At 66.2% G+C, this 15698-nt stretch overlaps 2 protein-coding genes across 9 annotated transcripts in view; one reads left to right on the forward strand and one right to left on the reverse strand.

Annotated features, from left to right (window-relative positions):
• Positions 1-421: 421 nt before the first annotated feature.
• On the reverse strand, positions 422-12146 carry DFFB (DNA fragmentation factor subunit beta). 6 transcript variants are annotated; one of them, XM_070077062.2, is made up of 7 exons: positions 11954-12146; positions 11745-11871; positions 8661-8849; positions 7159-7238; positions 3326-3496; positions 2370-2470; positions 422-1422 (listed from the first exon to the last, which is right to left on the reverse strand). In XM_070077062.2, the coding sequence occupies exons 1-7, from the start codon at positions 12065-12067 to the stop codon at positions 1191-1193; spliced, it is 1014 nt and encodes a 337-aa protein (XP_069933163.2). In that variant the 5' UTR covers positions 12068-12146; the 3' UTR covers positions 422-1190. The 6 variants fall into 6 exon arrangements, with proteins under 6 accessions (XP_069933163.2, XP_089155469.1, XP_089155468.1 ...); XM_089299343.1 differs by lacking the exons at positions 11745-11871; positions 11954-12146 and adding an exon at positions 10864-11490; XM_089299345.1 differs by lacking the exons at positions 422-1422; positions 2370-2470; positions 11745-11871; positions 11954-12146 and adding exons at positions 6845-6883; positions 10864-11490 and having other exon boundaries at positions 3474-3496.
• A 102-nt stretch (positions 12147-12248) lies between these two features.
• Positions 12249-15698, forward strand: part of CEP104 (centrosomal protein 104) — a 31133-nt gene continuing 27683 nt past the window's right edge. For 2 of the 3 annotated variants that reach the window (XM_089299337.1, XM_089299336.1), the window contains exon 1: positions 12249-12496. The gene's annotated coding sequence lies outside the window, so the exon portion shown is untranslated. Of the gene's footprint in view, positions 12497-14438; positions 14539-15698 lie in introns of all 3 variants that reach the window. The other variant, XM_089299335.1, reaches the window with a different exon arrangement.

The raw sequence follows: 15698 nt of genomic DNA on the forward strand, positions 1-15698 counted from the left end.
ACAAAAGCGCCACCAAAAAATGGTGTCAGGGTCAAGGGACGGGCGTGCAGGAACACAGCCGTGTGCCGGGCAGCGGGAGCGGCACCACGGAGCCCGTGCTGTGTCCAGGCAAGGTGGCGCCGTCAGAGCTGAGCCGTTCAAGGAGAAATGGCCTCCCGGAGGACCCCGTGACTGACCGAACACTGCGCGTGCGTGACAACACGGGGCAGCACGCAGGGTCCAGCTCCTGAGGGCACTGGTGCCATCCGCTGAGTTCCAGAAGGTTCTGTGGTCCATGCAAGGGGGGTCCGGGAGAGGAACCCAGTGCCTGGCCGGGACCAGTTAACCCCATGGACAGTGGTCAGGGCTCCTGCACCTCCCATGCACAGAGCCCCTGGGCCAACAGAAGACCCTCACCCTGAGTGAGCGCACACGTGGATGTCTCTGCTTCTGAAGAATCTCTTGTTTCTTTGATCTTTGATCACAAAATAAATGTAAAAAAATTACAAAACGTATGGCTTTAAAAATTCATTAAAAATGCTATGAAAATAAATGCCCACTTTAAAAACTTCAAGTACTGAAGACACAGGACTCCGAGGACGATGTCTCTGGTCCTGCCTGGCCCAGCCCGGCCCAGCACGGCCCCAGCACGGCCCCAGGACGGCCCCAGGACGGCCCAGCACGGCCCAGCGCAGCCCCAGGACGCACGCCCCGTGCTGCTTCCTCCCCGTCCGCACAGCCAGGCCCGAGCCCGCAGCAGCGCCCCCGCCTCCCTGCACCGCTCAGCTCACGGCCTCTGACGGACGGGAGGGGCCAAGCCACGCCGTCACCGACACGCGGCGGCTCTAGCCCTACAGAAGTTTCCAGTAGCCGGCCCCCCAGCACCTGCCGGTCCCCACGCCTTGTCCCCGGCAGCAGGTCCACGGCGGACATCAGGTCTTTTCCCAACAGCGTCCACAAGAGTCCAGAGGCTGGAGCTGCCGTTTGCGGTGGACACGGGGCCGGCCAAGAGCCGAGACAGACAAAAGCTTGTCCTGCAAGCCAGCGGCCAAGTTCAGCGTGACGGCATCGAGCGCGGAGACCACACCGGGCACCCGACACTGGTGAGACAGACGGGCAGGACTCCTGAGGCGGACGCGGCCTCCTCCCGCTGCCCGGCGCCCCCACGGCAGGGCCACAGCCACCAGGCCCGGGCGAGCCGCGGCGCGCGGTCACCGGCGCTTCCGAGCAGCTCTCGCCCGCCGCTTCGCCGGGGCCCTGTAGACCCTGCCGGGGTCACAGCTGAGCTTGTGGGTGGTCTTCTTGTGGCAGACGACGTGCACCAGCTTCAGGTTCTGGGTGGTGAAGAGCAGGCCGTAGAAATACTCCCAGTCCACCTCCCGGCCATTCTGCGCCCCGACCGCCTCGGCCAGCGTGGGCACGATGGTGCGCTTCTTCTCTATTCTGCGGGCAGGGGGCACGCACGGGCTGTCGCTGGGGCCACGGCCGCCGCCCAGGGAGACCGGGGCGGTCGCACACCCGCACACCCCCCAGCAGGACCCGAGGGCACAGCCCCACCGCTGCCACACGGCCCCACCTGCAGGCCTCACGCGAGCTTTGCTGCTCGTCCCAATTTTTAAAATTCGCTTTGTGAGCCCCGTTCCTAACGCTGAAGGGCGCTGACCAGAGCCCCACGTAGTCCCTCAGAACCCCGCCACACTGGCTGTCCGCTGCCGCACGTGGGAAACTGACAAGGAAAACCCAAGGCTGCCCTTTGGCGCCTCAACCTCGCCCCTCGGGGCAGCGACTGGGTCTATCTTTCCAGCCCCAGTCTTACCCAGAGTTCTACAGAAACGCCTGGAAAAAGGAAATGAAGCAGCAAGTTTATTTTGGTGCAAAAAAAACCAAATTCAAGTTGCATTTTCCACGAACTTTATGAAGACACTTCACATGCATGAATTTCAAAATAACTTTGCACCAGAATAAATTTGCCCTTTAATTCCGTTTTCCACAAACACTGCCCAGAACCCCAGGACGTTCCAACGTGTTCTGAAAAGGCACAGCGCTGCTGGGTGCAGCTGGTCTCACCCCAGGCAGCTCCGCGGCACCCTGGCACGGACGCGGGCTGCCGTGGCAGCAGCGCAGGGGCGGGGACTGAGCCGGCGCGGACACCCGCTCCCCGCCACGCAGAGCAAGGCCGGAGGAGGGGCCCCGGCTGCCAGACACAGAACACCGAGTGCCAGCCCCACAGGGCGGCGCCACCCCAGGGCCCGGCCCCTGCCCAACGCCCACACTCCGAGGGTCCCTCCCCTGGCCCGGACCCCACAGGTGCAGCCGACAGCCGCCAAGGGGCCAGGCGGCCCTGGCGAGGGCGTGTGCGCGACCTCGGCTGTCCCCGCCCCGGCACTCACATGTGATCCAGGTTCCAGGTGCTGAACAGGACCCTGCTCTCCCTGTTGCTGTAGGGGTTGATGGAGTGTCTGGACAAGCAGCCGTCCTGGTCAAAAGGACCCTGGGGCCGAGAGGGAGCAAGGGCAGGCGAGAAGTGACGTCCAGGGCTCTCCACCCGCAGGCAGGGGAGCCCGGGTGCACCCCTTCCCCCTCGCTGCCCCAACGCTGTGCTCTGAGTTCCCACAGGGGACGAGCGGTGTTGTCACCGTGGCTCCTGCCAGTGCCTCGGCATCTGCAGGCTGCGACAGGCCCGAGGCTCCAGCCCTCGGCTGTGCAGTCCCCGGCCCAGTCGGGCCACGGCCAGCACAGGGTGGCCCAGGAACACCCACCATGACGCTCCCTCTCCATCCCCAGCCTCCCATAGCTCCCTGTGGTCCCAACACCACACCGGGCTGCCTTGCTGACTCACCAGTCTCAGCCCCCAGACGTGTGGCACACATGACGGCTCCACTGTCACCTGTGCCCTCTCTCATGCCAAAGACCTCTCCTTCCCCACAGGGACTCACTCCCGACCCCAAACATCATCTCACCCAGCTCTGAGGTGTCCCACCCCGCCCTGGGACACGGGCTGAGCCCCCCCTCGAGCCTTTGTATCCTCAAGGCCCTGCCTCGCCCCCCGCCTTGCGTCCTCGTGGCCCAAAGCTGCCTCCCCCCCACTGCCCACCGCGTCTGTTCCGTGTGCGTCTGGGTACGCGGTGCCTGGTGAGGGCTTCGGTGAGCTCGCCCGAACCTGAACGCCAGGCCTGGACGGAGCAGGCTGCCATGACCAGAGCCACTCACTGCCCAGCAACGCAGCAGGGAGCCCTTCAGCGGGCAGGGCCGCCCGAAGCCTGCGGCGCACCTCCTCGCGAGGCTGTCCCGCAGGCCCCGGGACGGCGACACTCGCAGGCCCAGGACCCAGGGCCGCGCGGCTCACCTGGCAGGAGAACCAGCCCTCGGGCGTGCAGAGGCGGCTGCCGGCCTCCGCTCCTCGGTCAAAGTAGCTGCCGTTGTACCGCACAGACTTGAGCTTCTGTTCCATGGCGCCCAGGACCCGCAGGTACTCCTCCCGGGCCTCCGAGCCCACCATGGTGACGTAAGAGCTCACCTGGGAGACCGGGAACAGGCCAAGCTGACGCACACACCTGACACCGCACCGGCCTGCCCCCCCATCCCCCGCCCCGGCTCCGGCCTGTGCTCACACGGCCTTCACAGGGACCTTCACAGGCCACCGGCCCCTGCCCAGGTCCCTGCCCAGGTCCCACCCAAGGCAGGGCTCTGGGCTGCGCTGAGACAAACAACACGGGCGGCCACTTAGTCAGCGGCAGCAGACAGCACGTTGAGATGTGGGGGTTGGGGTAGGGCTGGGGCGGCCGGGAGGCCCCGTCCATTGTCCTTGGAGGGAGTAGGGCTGGGGTAGGGCTGGGGAGGCCCCCTCCATTGTCCTTGCAGGGAGTAGGGCTGGGGGCAGGGCTGGGCGGCTGGGAGGCCCCCTCCATTGTCCTTGCAGGGAGTAGGGCTGGGGGCAGGGCTGGGGAGGCCCCGTCCATTGTCCTTGGAGGGAGTAGGGCTGGGGTAGGGCTGGGGGCAGGGCTGGGGAGGCCCCCTCCATTGTCCTTGCAGGGAGTAGGGCTGGGGGCAGGGCTGGGCGGCTGGGAGGCCCCGCCTACTGTCCTTGGAGGGGGAAGCAGCAGCTGTCGGTGCAGAGAGAGCACTGATTCAGGAACAGGAACCCAGAGCTCATGTAGAGGCAGAACAGGACAGCGTCCACACAGGACAGCGTCCACACAGGACACAGGACAGCACAGGACAGAGTCCACACAGGACAGCGTCCACACAGGACACAGGACAGCACAGGACAGCGTCCACACAGGACAGCACAGGACACAGGACAGCGTCCACACAGGACAGCGTCCACACAGGACAGCACAGGACAGAGTCCACACAGGACACAGGACAGCACAGGACAGCGTCCACACAGGACAGCGTCCACACAGGACACAGGACAGCACAGGACAGTGTCCACACAGGACAGCGTCCACACAGGACACAGGACAGCACAGGACAGCGTCCACACAGGACACAGGACAGCACAGGACAGCATCCACACAGGACAGCGTCCACACAGGACACAGGACAGCACAGGACAGCATCCACACAGGACAGCACAGGACAGTGTCCACACAGGACAGCGTCCACACAGGACAGCGTCCACACAGGACAGCGTCCACACAGGACACAGGACAGCACAGGACAGCATCCACACAGGACAGCGTCCACACAGGACACAGGACATCTCAGGACAGCGTCCACACAGGACACAGGACAGCACAGGACAGTGTCCACACAGGACACAGGACATCCCAGGACAGCATCCACACAGGACAGCGTCCACACAGGACACAGCCCCTCGAGGGGGCCTCTGCAGAGATCTCCACGGACTAACGTGTGGCGTGGCGTGGCGTGGCGTGGCGTGGCGTGGCGTGGCGTTTCTGGGCAGGTTACGGTGCACACTCACAGTGCTTCATGCTGTGGCGAGACACCAGGGGCTTCCTGACATGTGGCCATGCATCAGGAGGGGACAACACTGGACACAGGGACGGGGGACAGAGCACTGGACACAGGGACTGGACAGAGCACTGGACACAGGGACAGGACAGTGCACTGGGCACAGGGACAAGGGACAGAGCACTGGGCACAGGGACAGGGGACAGAGCACTGGGCACAGGGACAGGACAGAGCACTGGACACAGGGACAGGGGACAGAGCACCGGACACAGGGACGGGGGACAGAGCACTGGACACAGGGACAGGAGGACAGTGCACTGGACACAGGGACAGGGGACAGAGCACTGGACACAGGGACAGGACAGAGCACTGGACACAGGGACAGGGGACAGAGCACTGGACACAGGGACGGGGGACAGAGCACTGGACACAGGGACAGGAGGACAGTGCACTGGACACAGGGACGGGGGACAGAGCACTGGACACAGGGACAGGAGGACAGAGCACTGGACACAGGGACAGGGGACAGAGCACTGGGCACAGGGACAGAGGACAGAGCACCGGGCACAGGGACAGGAGGACAGTGCACTGGACACAGGGACAGGGGACAGAGCACTGGGCACAGGGACAGAGGACAGAGCACTGGGCACAGGGACAGGGGGACAGGGCACGGGGACAGGGGACAGGGCACTGGGCACAGGGACAGGGCACTGGGCACAGGGACAGGGGACAGGGCACGGGGACAGGGGACAGGGCACTGGGCACAGGGACAGGGGGACAGGGCACGGGGACAGGGGACAGGGCACTGGGCACAGGGACAGGGCACTGGGCACAGGGACAGGGGACAGGGCACTGGGCACAGGGACAGGGGGACAGGGCACAGGGACAGGGGACAGGGCACTGGGCACAGGTACACGGAGCGTGATATGTATGAAATCCTGGAGAAACCAGGGTGGGGACACCCCGGCAGGAGCAGCCCGCAGCCAGGCAGGCAGGGAGGTCAGAGGTGCGACCGAGGTGGGGCTGGGTCAGCCTGGGGCTCCCAGGGGCACACGGCGCCCACCTCCCCAGCACACACAGGAGGCAGCCGGAGGCTCCAAGGTGGGTGGAAGTCAGGGAGCAGGAGCAGGCAGCGCCGCAGGCAGGGAGAGGCCACGGAGCAGCTCCCCCAGGTCTGGCCCCTGCGCCTGTCCCACCTGCGAGACCTGAAGGAGCCGCAGGGAGCCCAGGCACCGGGAGGGCGCAGGGCCCCAAGCACAGCTCCCCTGGGTGGGGGTGCTGCTGGCTCTGTACCTCCCGGCGTCCACGCAGAAACAAAACTAACAGGGCTCCCTCCCATCAGGGCAGCAGGCCTGGCTGAGCCCTCCACGGGCTGGGTCAGGCCTCCGGGCTGCAGCAGCCTGAGGGAAGGGCCCCCCACCCCGCCCGCACAGCCCACTCCCCCCAGGCACGCGGCCGCCCCCAACCAGGAGGGAAGAGGAACCGACACGCTGGGCAGAGGGGCCGCTCCCGGCCCCCGAAGCTGCGTCACAGTGCAGACCGGGGGGCCTCATGTCAAAACTGAACTGCCCAGTGAGACAGCCAGAGTTTGGCCCCGTTCGCAGGCAGCGCGGAGAAAGGCAGGCAAGATGGAGGGAGGGTGGCAATCCCGGCCGAAGGCAGGCCGGCCCGGGGAAGGTCCCAGGTCCCACCACGGGAGGCAAAACCGCCGTGGGTGACAGGAGACAGCCGTCCCTCTGGTCCCTTGCTGGCCTAGCTCATCCAGAGGGCCTGACCGGCCTCCCACAAGCACAGGGGCAGTCCTGCCCACTGCCCACTGCCCACTGCCCAGGGACCAGAACCTCGAGTCCACACGGCCCTGGCCTCAACACAGGCGTGTCCGTCAGCAGTCCCCCACTGCAACCAAACACTACAACCCTGATGATGAGAACGGGTTGATTTAACTCACTTTCCAGGTTCAAGTCCAAGATGGCAGGGCCGCCCTGGTCTGGCCTCCGTGAGGGCGGCACCGGCGATGGCAGAGCGGAGGCAGAGCGAGGACCATGTGGCGAGCCAGGGAGCAGGGCACACGGCTTTGACAACGACCCTCTCCCTCTCCTGAGAGCTACCTTCCAGAGCACACCCCCACCCCCACCCCGGGGCCTGAAGACCGCCCACCAGGCCCACAGCTGGACAGCTCCCACCTCAGCACCGGCAGCAGGAGACCCTGGGGCTTACGGCGTTCAGGGCCAAACCCTGTTCCGACGCCGGCACTGGGCTCACCTCTCTCAGGTAACTCCGGATCCGGCTCTCGCAGCTGAACCTCAGGTAGCTAGACTTGCTCCTGAATCGGGACTCCAGGCCTGCGAGAGACAGGAAGCGGCCTCACGTCCTGCGCCCACGCGGCCCAGGGCCAGGCAGGAGAGGTGACAGCCACAGCGCCTCCTCTGGGGAACACTGCCCAGCGAGTGCGGGGCGTCCGGCCTTTGTTTCCAGGGCAGCTGGGGGGGGGGAGGCTGCAGCCTGAAAGGGAAGGAGGCCCCCGGGGTGGGCATCCGGCCTAGGGTCAGCACGCCCGCACCCTGTACCAGAGTCCCGGGCGGCAGCCCTGGCTCCACTCCGACTCCTGCTTCTCGCTAGTGCACATGTGGGGGCCGCGGTGACGGCTCAGGCAGCTGAGCTCCTGCCACCCACGTGGACTGGGACTGGGTGCCCAGCTCCTGGCTCTGGCCACGTGGACATCTGGGGAGTGAACCAGCAGATGAGAGAATTCTCTCTCTCCCTCTCTCATAGACAGACAGGCAGCTAGATAGACAGACAGGGCTGGCATCGTGGCATTCTGGCGCAGTGGGCTAAGCCACGACCTGTAACGCTGGCATCCCACGTGGTTTGAGTGCCGGCTGCTCCACTTCTGATCCAGCTCCCTGCTGACGCACCTGGGAAAGCAGCAGCAGATGGCCCAAAACCTCGGCCCTGCCACCCGCGTGGGAGATGGACGCTCGCTCTCTAACTCTGCCTTTGAAATCAATCAATCTTTAGAAAGTAAATAAACACGCGGACCTTCGCTACAACACGGATGTACTGTGAGGACGCTGTGACACGTGAACAAGCCGGTTTCGAAGGGACAAGCTGCACCGTGTGGTCCCAGGCAGGCGCCCCGAGAGGAGTAAACTCAGGCAGAGCAGAGGGAGGGGCTGGGGCTGGAGGAGGCAGGCGCCAACGCACTTCGGTGGGGACAGAGGGAGAGCAGCGCTGGCTGTACCTAGCGTGAAGGCATTAAGGCCTCCGAACAGCACAAGCACGGCTGCGCGTCCTTTTTTTTTTTTTTTTTTTTAAGATTTTTTGTTTATTTGACAGGTAGAGTCAAACAGAGAGAAAGGTCTTCCTTCCGTTGGTTCACCCCCCAAATGGCCGCTACAGCCGGCGCTGCGCTGATCCGAAGCCAGGAGCTTCCTCCTGGTCTCCCATGGGGTGCAGAACCCAAGGACCTGGGCCATCCTCCACTGCACTCCCTGGCCACAGCAGAGAGCTGGCCTGAAGAGGGGCAACCGGGACAGAACCCAGTGCCCATATGGGATGCCGGCGCCGGGCCCTAACATGTCACTCTTTAACCACAACCGTCACAGTGACAGCGAGACGCCCACCTGGGCTACCCGACTCAGACCCTCCCCAGCAGTGCCCCGGGTCCCAGGCCAGCTCTTCCCTGGGGAGCGGCGGGACCTGAATCAGAACCCAGGAGCTGCCGGCCCCCGCTCGCCAGCACCCCAAGCCCAGCCCGCACGCACCTTCAAACCAGGGCGGGTCCTCGGCCCGGGCCTCGGCCGCGATGTTCTGGCTGGCGCTGTGCAGCAGGTCGGCCAGGAGCTTCCGCCTCAGCGGGGCCTGCTCGTCGGCCAGCAGCTGCCGCGCGGCCCGGATGAGCTCCGCGTGCGGCTCGTGGAAGGCGTTGAGGAAGCGGCTGATGTCGCTCACGTCTGCCACCAGCAGGGGACAAAGACACACACAGTGCAGTGCAGGACGCTCGGCCCCGGGAGGCTCCCGCCACCTCTAGGACCTCAGGGCCCCGGCGCCACCAGAGCTCAGACGGCCGGCCCTGGTCCTGGCCCTGACACCGCCAGCCGTGGGACCCCACACCTGTCCCTCGCCTGCGGTTTCTGCTCCTGATCCCAAGATGAGGTCTGCCCGCCCTCCACCAGGGCTAATGCAGACGCAAGGGGGGAGGGCGCGCTTTAGGAAGTGAAGCCCCCTGTCCCCGCCCCCGCGGTCCTCCCGCTGGGACTCCGGCCTATTCAGCCGCCCTATCCTGGGAGCTTCCCTGACACTCCCTCCCCTCTCCATCGCCCGCTGTCTCCCCTGCAGCCTCCCCAGACGGAGGGAGGGGCCCCGTCGTGGTCCCGCTAGCCGTGGCCACCACGGTCCCTCACTGTGGCTGATGTGTAAGCTGAATGTCCCCACAGCAGGTTTGTGTGGGGAAAACAGGGGGATGCACAGGGCCAGTGTGTCCACTGGGGGTCTCGCAATGTGCGCAGGCGTCCACTGGGGGTCTCGCAATGTGCCGACATCCACTGGGGGTCTCGGAATGTGCCCAGGCGCCCACTGGGGGTCTCGCAATGTGCCCAGGCGTCCACTGGGGGTCTCGCAATGTGCCCAGGCGCCCACTGGGGGTCTCGGAATGTGCCCAGGCGTCCACTGGGGGTCTCAGAATGTGCCCAGGCGTCCACTGGGGGTCTCGCAATGTTCCCTCACAGATAAGGGGGCAGCCCGGCTACGTGTGGGTGCAAGGCTGGGGCGATGTTCGGAAGCCCACGGCGCGGGGGGGACGGAGGAAGCAGAGTCCCACCACCCTACCAAAGTGGCAAACACGGCGGAGCCTCGGGCAGCGGGCTGGGCGACCCTCAGACTCGTCCCCCAGAGCACAGGACCGGAAATCAGCCAAGCGGGCCTTCAGGGGAGGAGCGAGGTGAGCCAGAGAACGGGGGGAATATTCACACCGCGCGGCGGACAGAGCACGTGCACAGCACACGGGAGAAAAACTCGAACGGAAGACGGACAGAGGACGTGAAGAAACCTCGGCAAGGAGAACCGCGGCCGGCGCAGGAGTTCACGGGGGCGCGGGGGCGAGGGGCGAGCGGCTCCGGCCCTCCCGTCCACTCCCCATCCAGCTTCCTGAACGCACGCCCAGGACGACGTGGGAGACACAGACAAGCTCCAGGCTCCAGGCTCCAGGCTGGCCCAGCCCCGGCTGCCGCAGGCGTTTGGAGAGCGAGCCAGTGGATGGAAGCTCACTCGCTCTCGCTCTCTCTCGCTCTCTGCCTTTCAATCTCCAAAAAAAAAACTCAGTGGTGAGGGAAGCTCATGTCCAGGCCACAGCGAAACAAGGCCGCACACCAGCAGGGTGCCGGGTGCCGGGGTGGTGGCGGGCCCCGGAGAAACGACGCTGCGCACCTCGCCGGGGCAGAGGTGGACACACAGCCTCCCAGAAGCTGGCCAGCTTCTTTTTTCAACAGACTGACTGAGGGGCCGGCGCTGTGGCGCAGTGGGTAAAGCGAGTCCGTGCGCCCGGAACACAGGCGGCTGTAACGGCCAAGGCTGAGCCCGGCTAAAGCCACGACCTAGGAGCTTTTTCTGGGTCTCCCAGGCAGGTGGCAGGGCCCGGACACCTGGGCCGTCTTCCACTGCTTGTCCCAGGCCATTAGCAGGGAGCCGGCTCACTATGCTGATCCGATGGCAGGAGCCAGGTCCTTCTCCTGGTCTCCCATGGGGTGCAGGGCCCAAGCACTTGGGCCATCCTCCACTGCACTCCCGGGCCACAGCAGAGAGCTGGCCTGGAAGAGGGGCACCCGGGACAGAATCCGGTGCCCTCACCAGGACTAGAACCCGGTGTGCCGGCGCCGCAGGCGGAGGATTAGCCTAGTGAGCCGCGGCGCCGGCCTGCACTTCCTTGTGTTCATTTTCAGAAATACAACTGGTCTGGAACGCGACCCTCACCTCCCGCGCCGGCCGTCGCAGCGGGTGTTCTCCGAGGGTTGGAGGCTGCTCCGTGTACCAGGCCACGCTGGCCGCAGAGGTGGTTTAACTCTTCCCGTCCCACCGCGAACGCCTCTTTACTCTCCTCGCCCGGCCGTCCTGGCTCAAGCCTCCAGCCCCGCGGCCATCCTCGTCTTTTCCACAAACTGAAGGCACACAGACCCGCGGCCGGGCCTGGCGCTCCGCGCACCTTCCCCAGAGAGATGACAACTCCAACCCCACCAACCTCGGGCGTGACTGGCCACGCAGCTGCAGCCCCCAACATGCCCCTCCGCAGGGGAACGGTCAGCCGGCCTGCAGCCTGCTCTTCAGCCTAACAGCCAGGGAACCTGGCCGTGCCCGCGACAGCCCAGGGGCCACGGCCAAAGGCAGGCATGGCTTGGGCAGTGCCGCCCTGCGGGGGTGGACGGGGGCCTGGGGGCCAGCGAGAGAACCGTGTGCTAATGGACGGGAGGGCGGCCCGAACCCGGTGCACCACGTCGGACAGACCCGGGAGGGCACGGGGAGGGGCACCCCTCCCACCTGTGCGGCCTCCTGGGGATGCACGGACATCCAGGCCAACAATTATTTAAGAAGAAAAACAGTCTACGGGTGGTCCAGTGGGGAGGGGGCAATCAGTCCGGGGGGGGGGGGGCGACCTGCGCAGCCAAGACGGGGAGACGCGAACCTGTCGGGGCGCCCAGCGCCCATCCCCGGGGCATCACGGCGATCGCTCCTGGGACCGCGAGACCCGAAGGAGAAGGGGCGCTGGCCCCTGCGGGCACGCGGCGGCGCCCCCGCCCCGGCCCGCCCGCCCGCGGGACCCCACGCCACGCCACGCCACGCCGGGCTCCGCCACTCACAGCCCCGCCAGCTCTGGCCCTCGGCGAGCAGCACGAGCTCCGCGTCGTCCGGGAGGCCGGGCAGGTAGCCGGCGGTCACCTCGGTGCCGTCCTCGTACCGGCACAGCCGGGCGCCGGCCTCCGGCAGCTGCGGGGACCAGGCGCGGGTGAGCCCGAGCGCGCGGGGGCGCCGCGGACCCCCGCGGCCGCCGCCCCCGGCCCGCGCCCACCTGGAAGCGCAGGCAGCCCTTGCGCAGCAGCTCCGCGAGGCTCCTGCCCGCCACCCCGAACTTGCCCGCGCCGTGCAGGGCGCGCAGCCGCACGCGCTTGGGCGTCCGGAGCATGGCGCGCGCCGCCGGAGCAGGGGTCCCGGGCCCGGGCAGGCGCCACGGCGCTGGTGCGCAGGCGCACACCCGCCCCCGGTCCCCGGAAGGCCAGGTCGCCGAGGCCGCTGCTTGTGCGCAGGCGCGCCCGGGTCAAGGCGGGGTCGCGCAGGCGCAGAGGCCCGCGGCCCCGGGGCAGGACCTGGTTGTCATGAGAGCGGCGTCCGCGCCCCGGGCGATGGGCGGAGGCGGCCCGGGCTGCGCCTCAGGTGCCACCGCCTCAGCGGCCTGGGAGCGCGCGGAGCCGCGGCTGTCCCGGCGGCCAGCCGAGGGCCGGTGCCCGCCGGCGCGCGGGCCCCGGAGCGAGGCCTAGGCTCCGGGGCCTCAGCGGGCCCCGCCCGCCGCCCGCCGCCCGCCGCCCGCTGTCGCCGGCCCCGGCGTTCGGAACAGGTACCTCCGGGCGGCCGGCGGCTGTGGGCGCGATCGGGGGCGCCGGGTCCCTGCGGCTTGGCCGGTGTCATCCCGCGGCTGGCCGGGCGCTGCCCCGGCCGCTGCCGGCCCCTCCGTTCTTTCTTTCCGAGGTCTCTGCGGAATTCTCGGAGGCGCTTGACGGCTTCCCCGCCTGACGGCGCTGGCCGGGGGACGCTGTAGTCTCCTCCAAGCAGGGCTGGAAGCGCAGTTTCTGTCCTAGCGCTGGGGGCGCCGCGGGCGCGGGTTGGCTCGGAGCGAGTGGCCTCGGGCCCGGGCGGCTGGGGTGCGGGCTGGAGTGCGGGGCTGGAGTGCGGGGCGCAAGGCTGGGGCGCGGGCTGGGGTCCGGGCGGCTGGAGTGCGGGGCTGGGGCGCGGGGCTGGGGTCCGGGCGGCTGGGGCGCGGGGCTGGAGTGCGGGGCTGGGGCGCGGGGCGCGGGGCTGGGGCGCGGGGCTGGGGCGCGGGGCTGGGGCGCGAGCCGGGGCGCGGGGCTGGAGTGCGGGGCTGGGGGGCGCGGGCTGGGGTCCGGGCGGCTGGGGCGCGGGGCTGGGGGGCGGGGCTGGGGGGCGCGGGCTGGGGTCCGGGCGGCTGGAGTGCGGGGTTGGGGCGCGGGGCTGAAGTGCGGGGGTCCGGGCGGCTGGGGCGCGGGGCTGAAGTGCGGGGGTCCGGGCGGCTGGGGCGCGGGCTGGGGCGCGCGGGGCTGGGGTCTGGACGGCTGGAGTGCGGGGCTGGGGTGCGGGCGGCTGGAGTGTGGGACTGGGGTGCGGGGCTGGAGTGCGGGGCTGGAGTGCGGGGCTGGGGTCCCGCCCGCGGGTGAGGAGACCCCGAGGCAGCGGAGCCTGGCTCTGTCCCGGGGTGCACGCATCTTGACACAGGGCCCCCAGGCTTCCCTGCCGCACCCGGGGGTCCATGCTTCTCTCACCGCGCCCGCACCCACGAGGTCTCCGTGTCAGGGAGCCTGGCGGCAGCCACGCCCACACACTCCAGCTCGAGCTGTGGAGCTCTGAGCGCGCAAACCCCGGGCGTCATCTCCTGTGCGGTGGAGCGTCAGAAAGGTCGTGGAAACGGAGTTAAAAGATGCTTATTCTTTGTGGCAAAAAAAAAAAAAATCCATGCGTGCAAGGTTCTCCCCCCTCTTGTGGGGCTGTGGCATGGAAGGTGAAAGTCATCCATGTGGGCGCCGGTTCGAGTCCCAGCTGCTCCACTTTTTTTTTTTTTTTTTTTTTTTTTTTTTTTTTTTTTTTTTTTTTTGACAGAGTGGACAGTGAGAGAGAGACAGAGAGAAAGGTCTTCACTCCCCAAATGGCTGCCACGGCTGGTGCTGTGCCGATCCGAAGCCAGGAGCCAGGTGCTTCCTCCTGGTCTCCCATGCAGGTGCAGGGCCCAAGGACCTGGGCCATTCTCCACTGCACTCCCGGGCCACAGCAGAGAGCTGGCCTGGAAGAGGAGCAACCGGGACAGAATCCGGCGCCCCAACTGTGACTAGAACCCGGTGTGCCAGCGCCGCAGGTGGAGGATTAGCCTAGTGAGCCACGGCCCTGGCCTAGGCTGCTCCACTTCCCATCCAGCTCTCTGCTATGGCCTGGGAAAGCAGAAGAAGATGGCCCAAGTCCTTGGGCCGCTGCACCTGCGTGAGAGACCTGGAAGAAGCTCCTGGCTCCTGGCTTCAGCCTGGCCCAGCCCTGGTCGTGTGGCCACCTGGGGAATGGGCAAGCAGGTGGAGGACTCTCTCTGTCTCTCTGTAATTCTGACTTTCAAATAAATAAATAAGTCTTTTTAAAAATTAAATCATGCACAACATGATTTTTTTAAATTTCATGTAAAATGCATGTTATGAAAAAAATGCATGGATTTCAAAATTTCTGCACCAAAGTCAACATCTCAATTCTGTTTCCTGTGTGCCTTTTGGGGTGCTGTCCTGCAGGTTAAATCATTTCCGGAGTGCGTAGCATCCCTAGCACAATGTAGGTGCTGTGTCAGTGGTTGGGCTGTTCCAGGAATAACGACAAAGTTACAGCCTGCAGGTCGGTGCCAGTGCGATTTTTTCCAAACGTGTTCAGTGTGAAATGGGGTGGAGCCTGCGTCTGGAAGCCCAGCTGTACTTTGCTCTGGACTTGGCCCCGTGGTTTAGAGCAAACACCTGCTGCTTGAATGTGAAGGCCTGTGTTTCAGGCCCAACACTGCAGCAGCGCTGGCTGAGGTCAGAGACCGGAGCCCAGCTGCGGTGGCCAAGGGGGGGAAGGCCCCGCCCTTAGAGATGGTCGGGGGGCTGGGGGCGCTCGGCATGAAGGGGTGGTAGCTGTGGGTCTGGCCGAGTTGGGCTGGGCTTCCCCAGACCAGGAGAGAGGATGGGGCAAGCACTTGGCACAGCAGTTGGGACACTACAAGGGCCGCCCTCAACCCATGTCGAGAGCCTGGGTTTGAGTCCCAGCTGCTCCACTTCCAGTCCAGCGTCCTGCTAACGTGTACCCTGGGAGGCAGCAGAGGAAGCCTCAGCCCCCACGTGGGAGCCCTGGATCAGGTCTGGGCTCCCGGCTTCGGCCTGGCCCAGCACCGGCTGCTGCCAGCGTTTGTGAGTGAAGCAGCAGAGGGAAGCTCTGTCTCTCTCTGCCTTCCGAAGAAAATAAAAATAAATACATTTTAAAAAGAAGAAATAAAAGAAGAAATGGGGGTTGGAAAGGCAGGCGGGGCCGAGACAGCCCTGTAAGCCCTCGAGAGGGAGCTCGTCCCAGGGTTCTCAAGAGTGGGGTGGGGTGGAGCGGAGCAGGGCTGAGCAGCGTTCGGCAGGAGCGCTGGGCACACGGACACCAACCGGGTGCCGCAGGTGGGAGAGCAGACGCTGTCGCCGTCTGGAAAAGAGGGCGCGGGGAGGCAGGACTCACGCAGGCGCGTGCCCCCTTGGGAGACGCCGCCCCTCTGCCCAGCGACTGGTAAGGGCGGAGCGGTGGCCAGGGGAACAGTACCCCTTGGCCTGGGTGACCCAGAAGTGGACAGTCCCCAGGAAGTGGGAGGAGCTGCAGGCCATGCGTGTCTGGAATGCAGGTGGAGCTGGGTGGACGGTGGCTGGATCACTCTGCCAGGTTTTTGAGCTGCCTTTGTTTACTGGGTTAGCACAGTTTTGTCTTCCTCTAATAAACTGTGACATCGCACGGTGAACTTCGTGAAAAGAAGTGACCAGAATGTT

Source organism: Oryctolagus cuniculus, chromosome 7 (genome assembly GCF_051225735.1).
Source record: "Oryctolagus cuniculus isolate XC-2025 breed Fujian yellow rabbit chromosome 7, ASM5122573v1, whole genome shotgun sequence".
Taxonomy (NCBI): Eukaryota; Metazoa; Chordata; class Mammalia; order Lagomorpha; family Leporidae; genus Oryctolagus; species Oryctolagus cuniculus.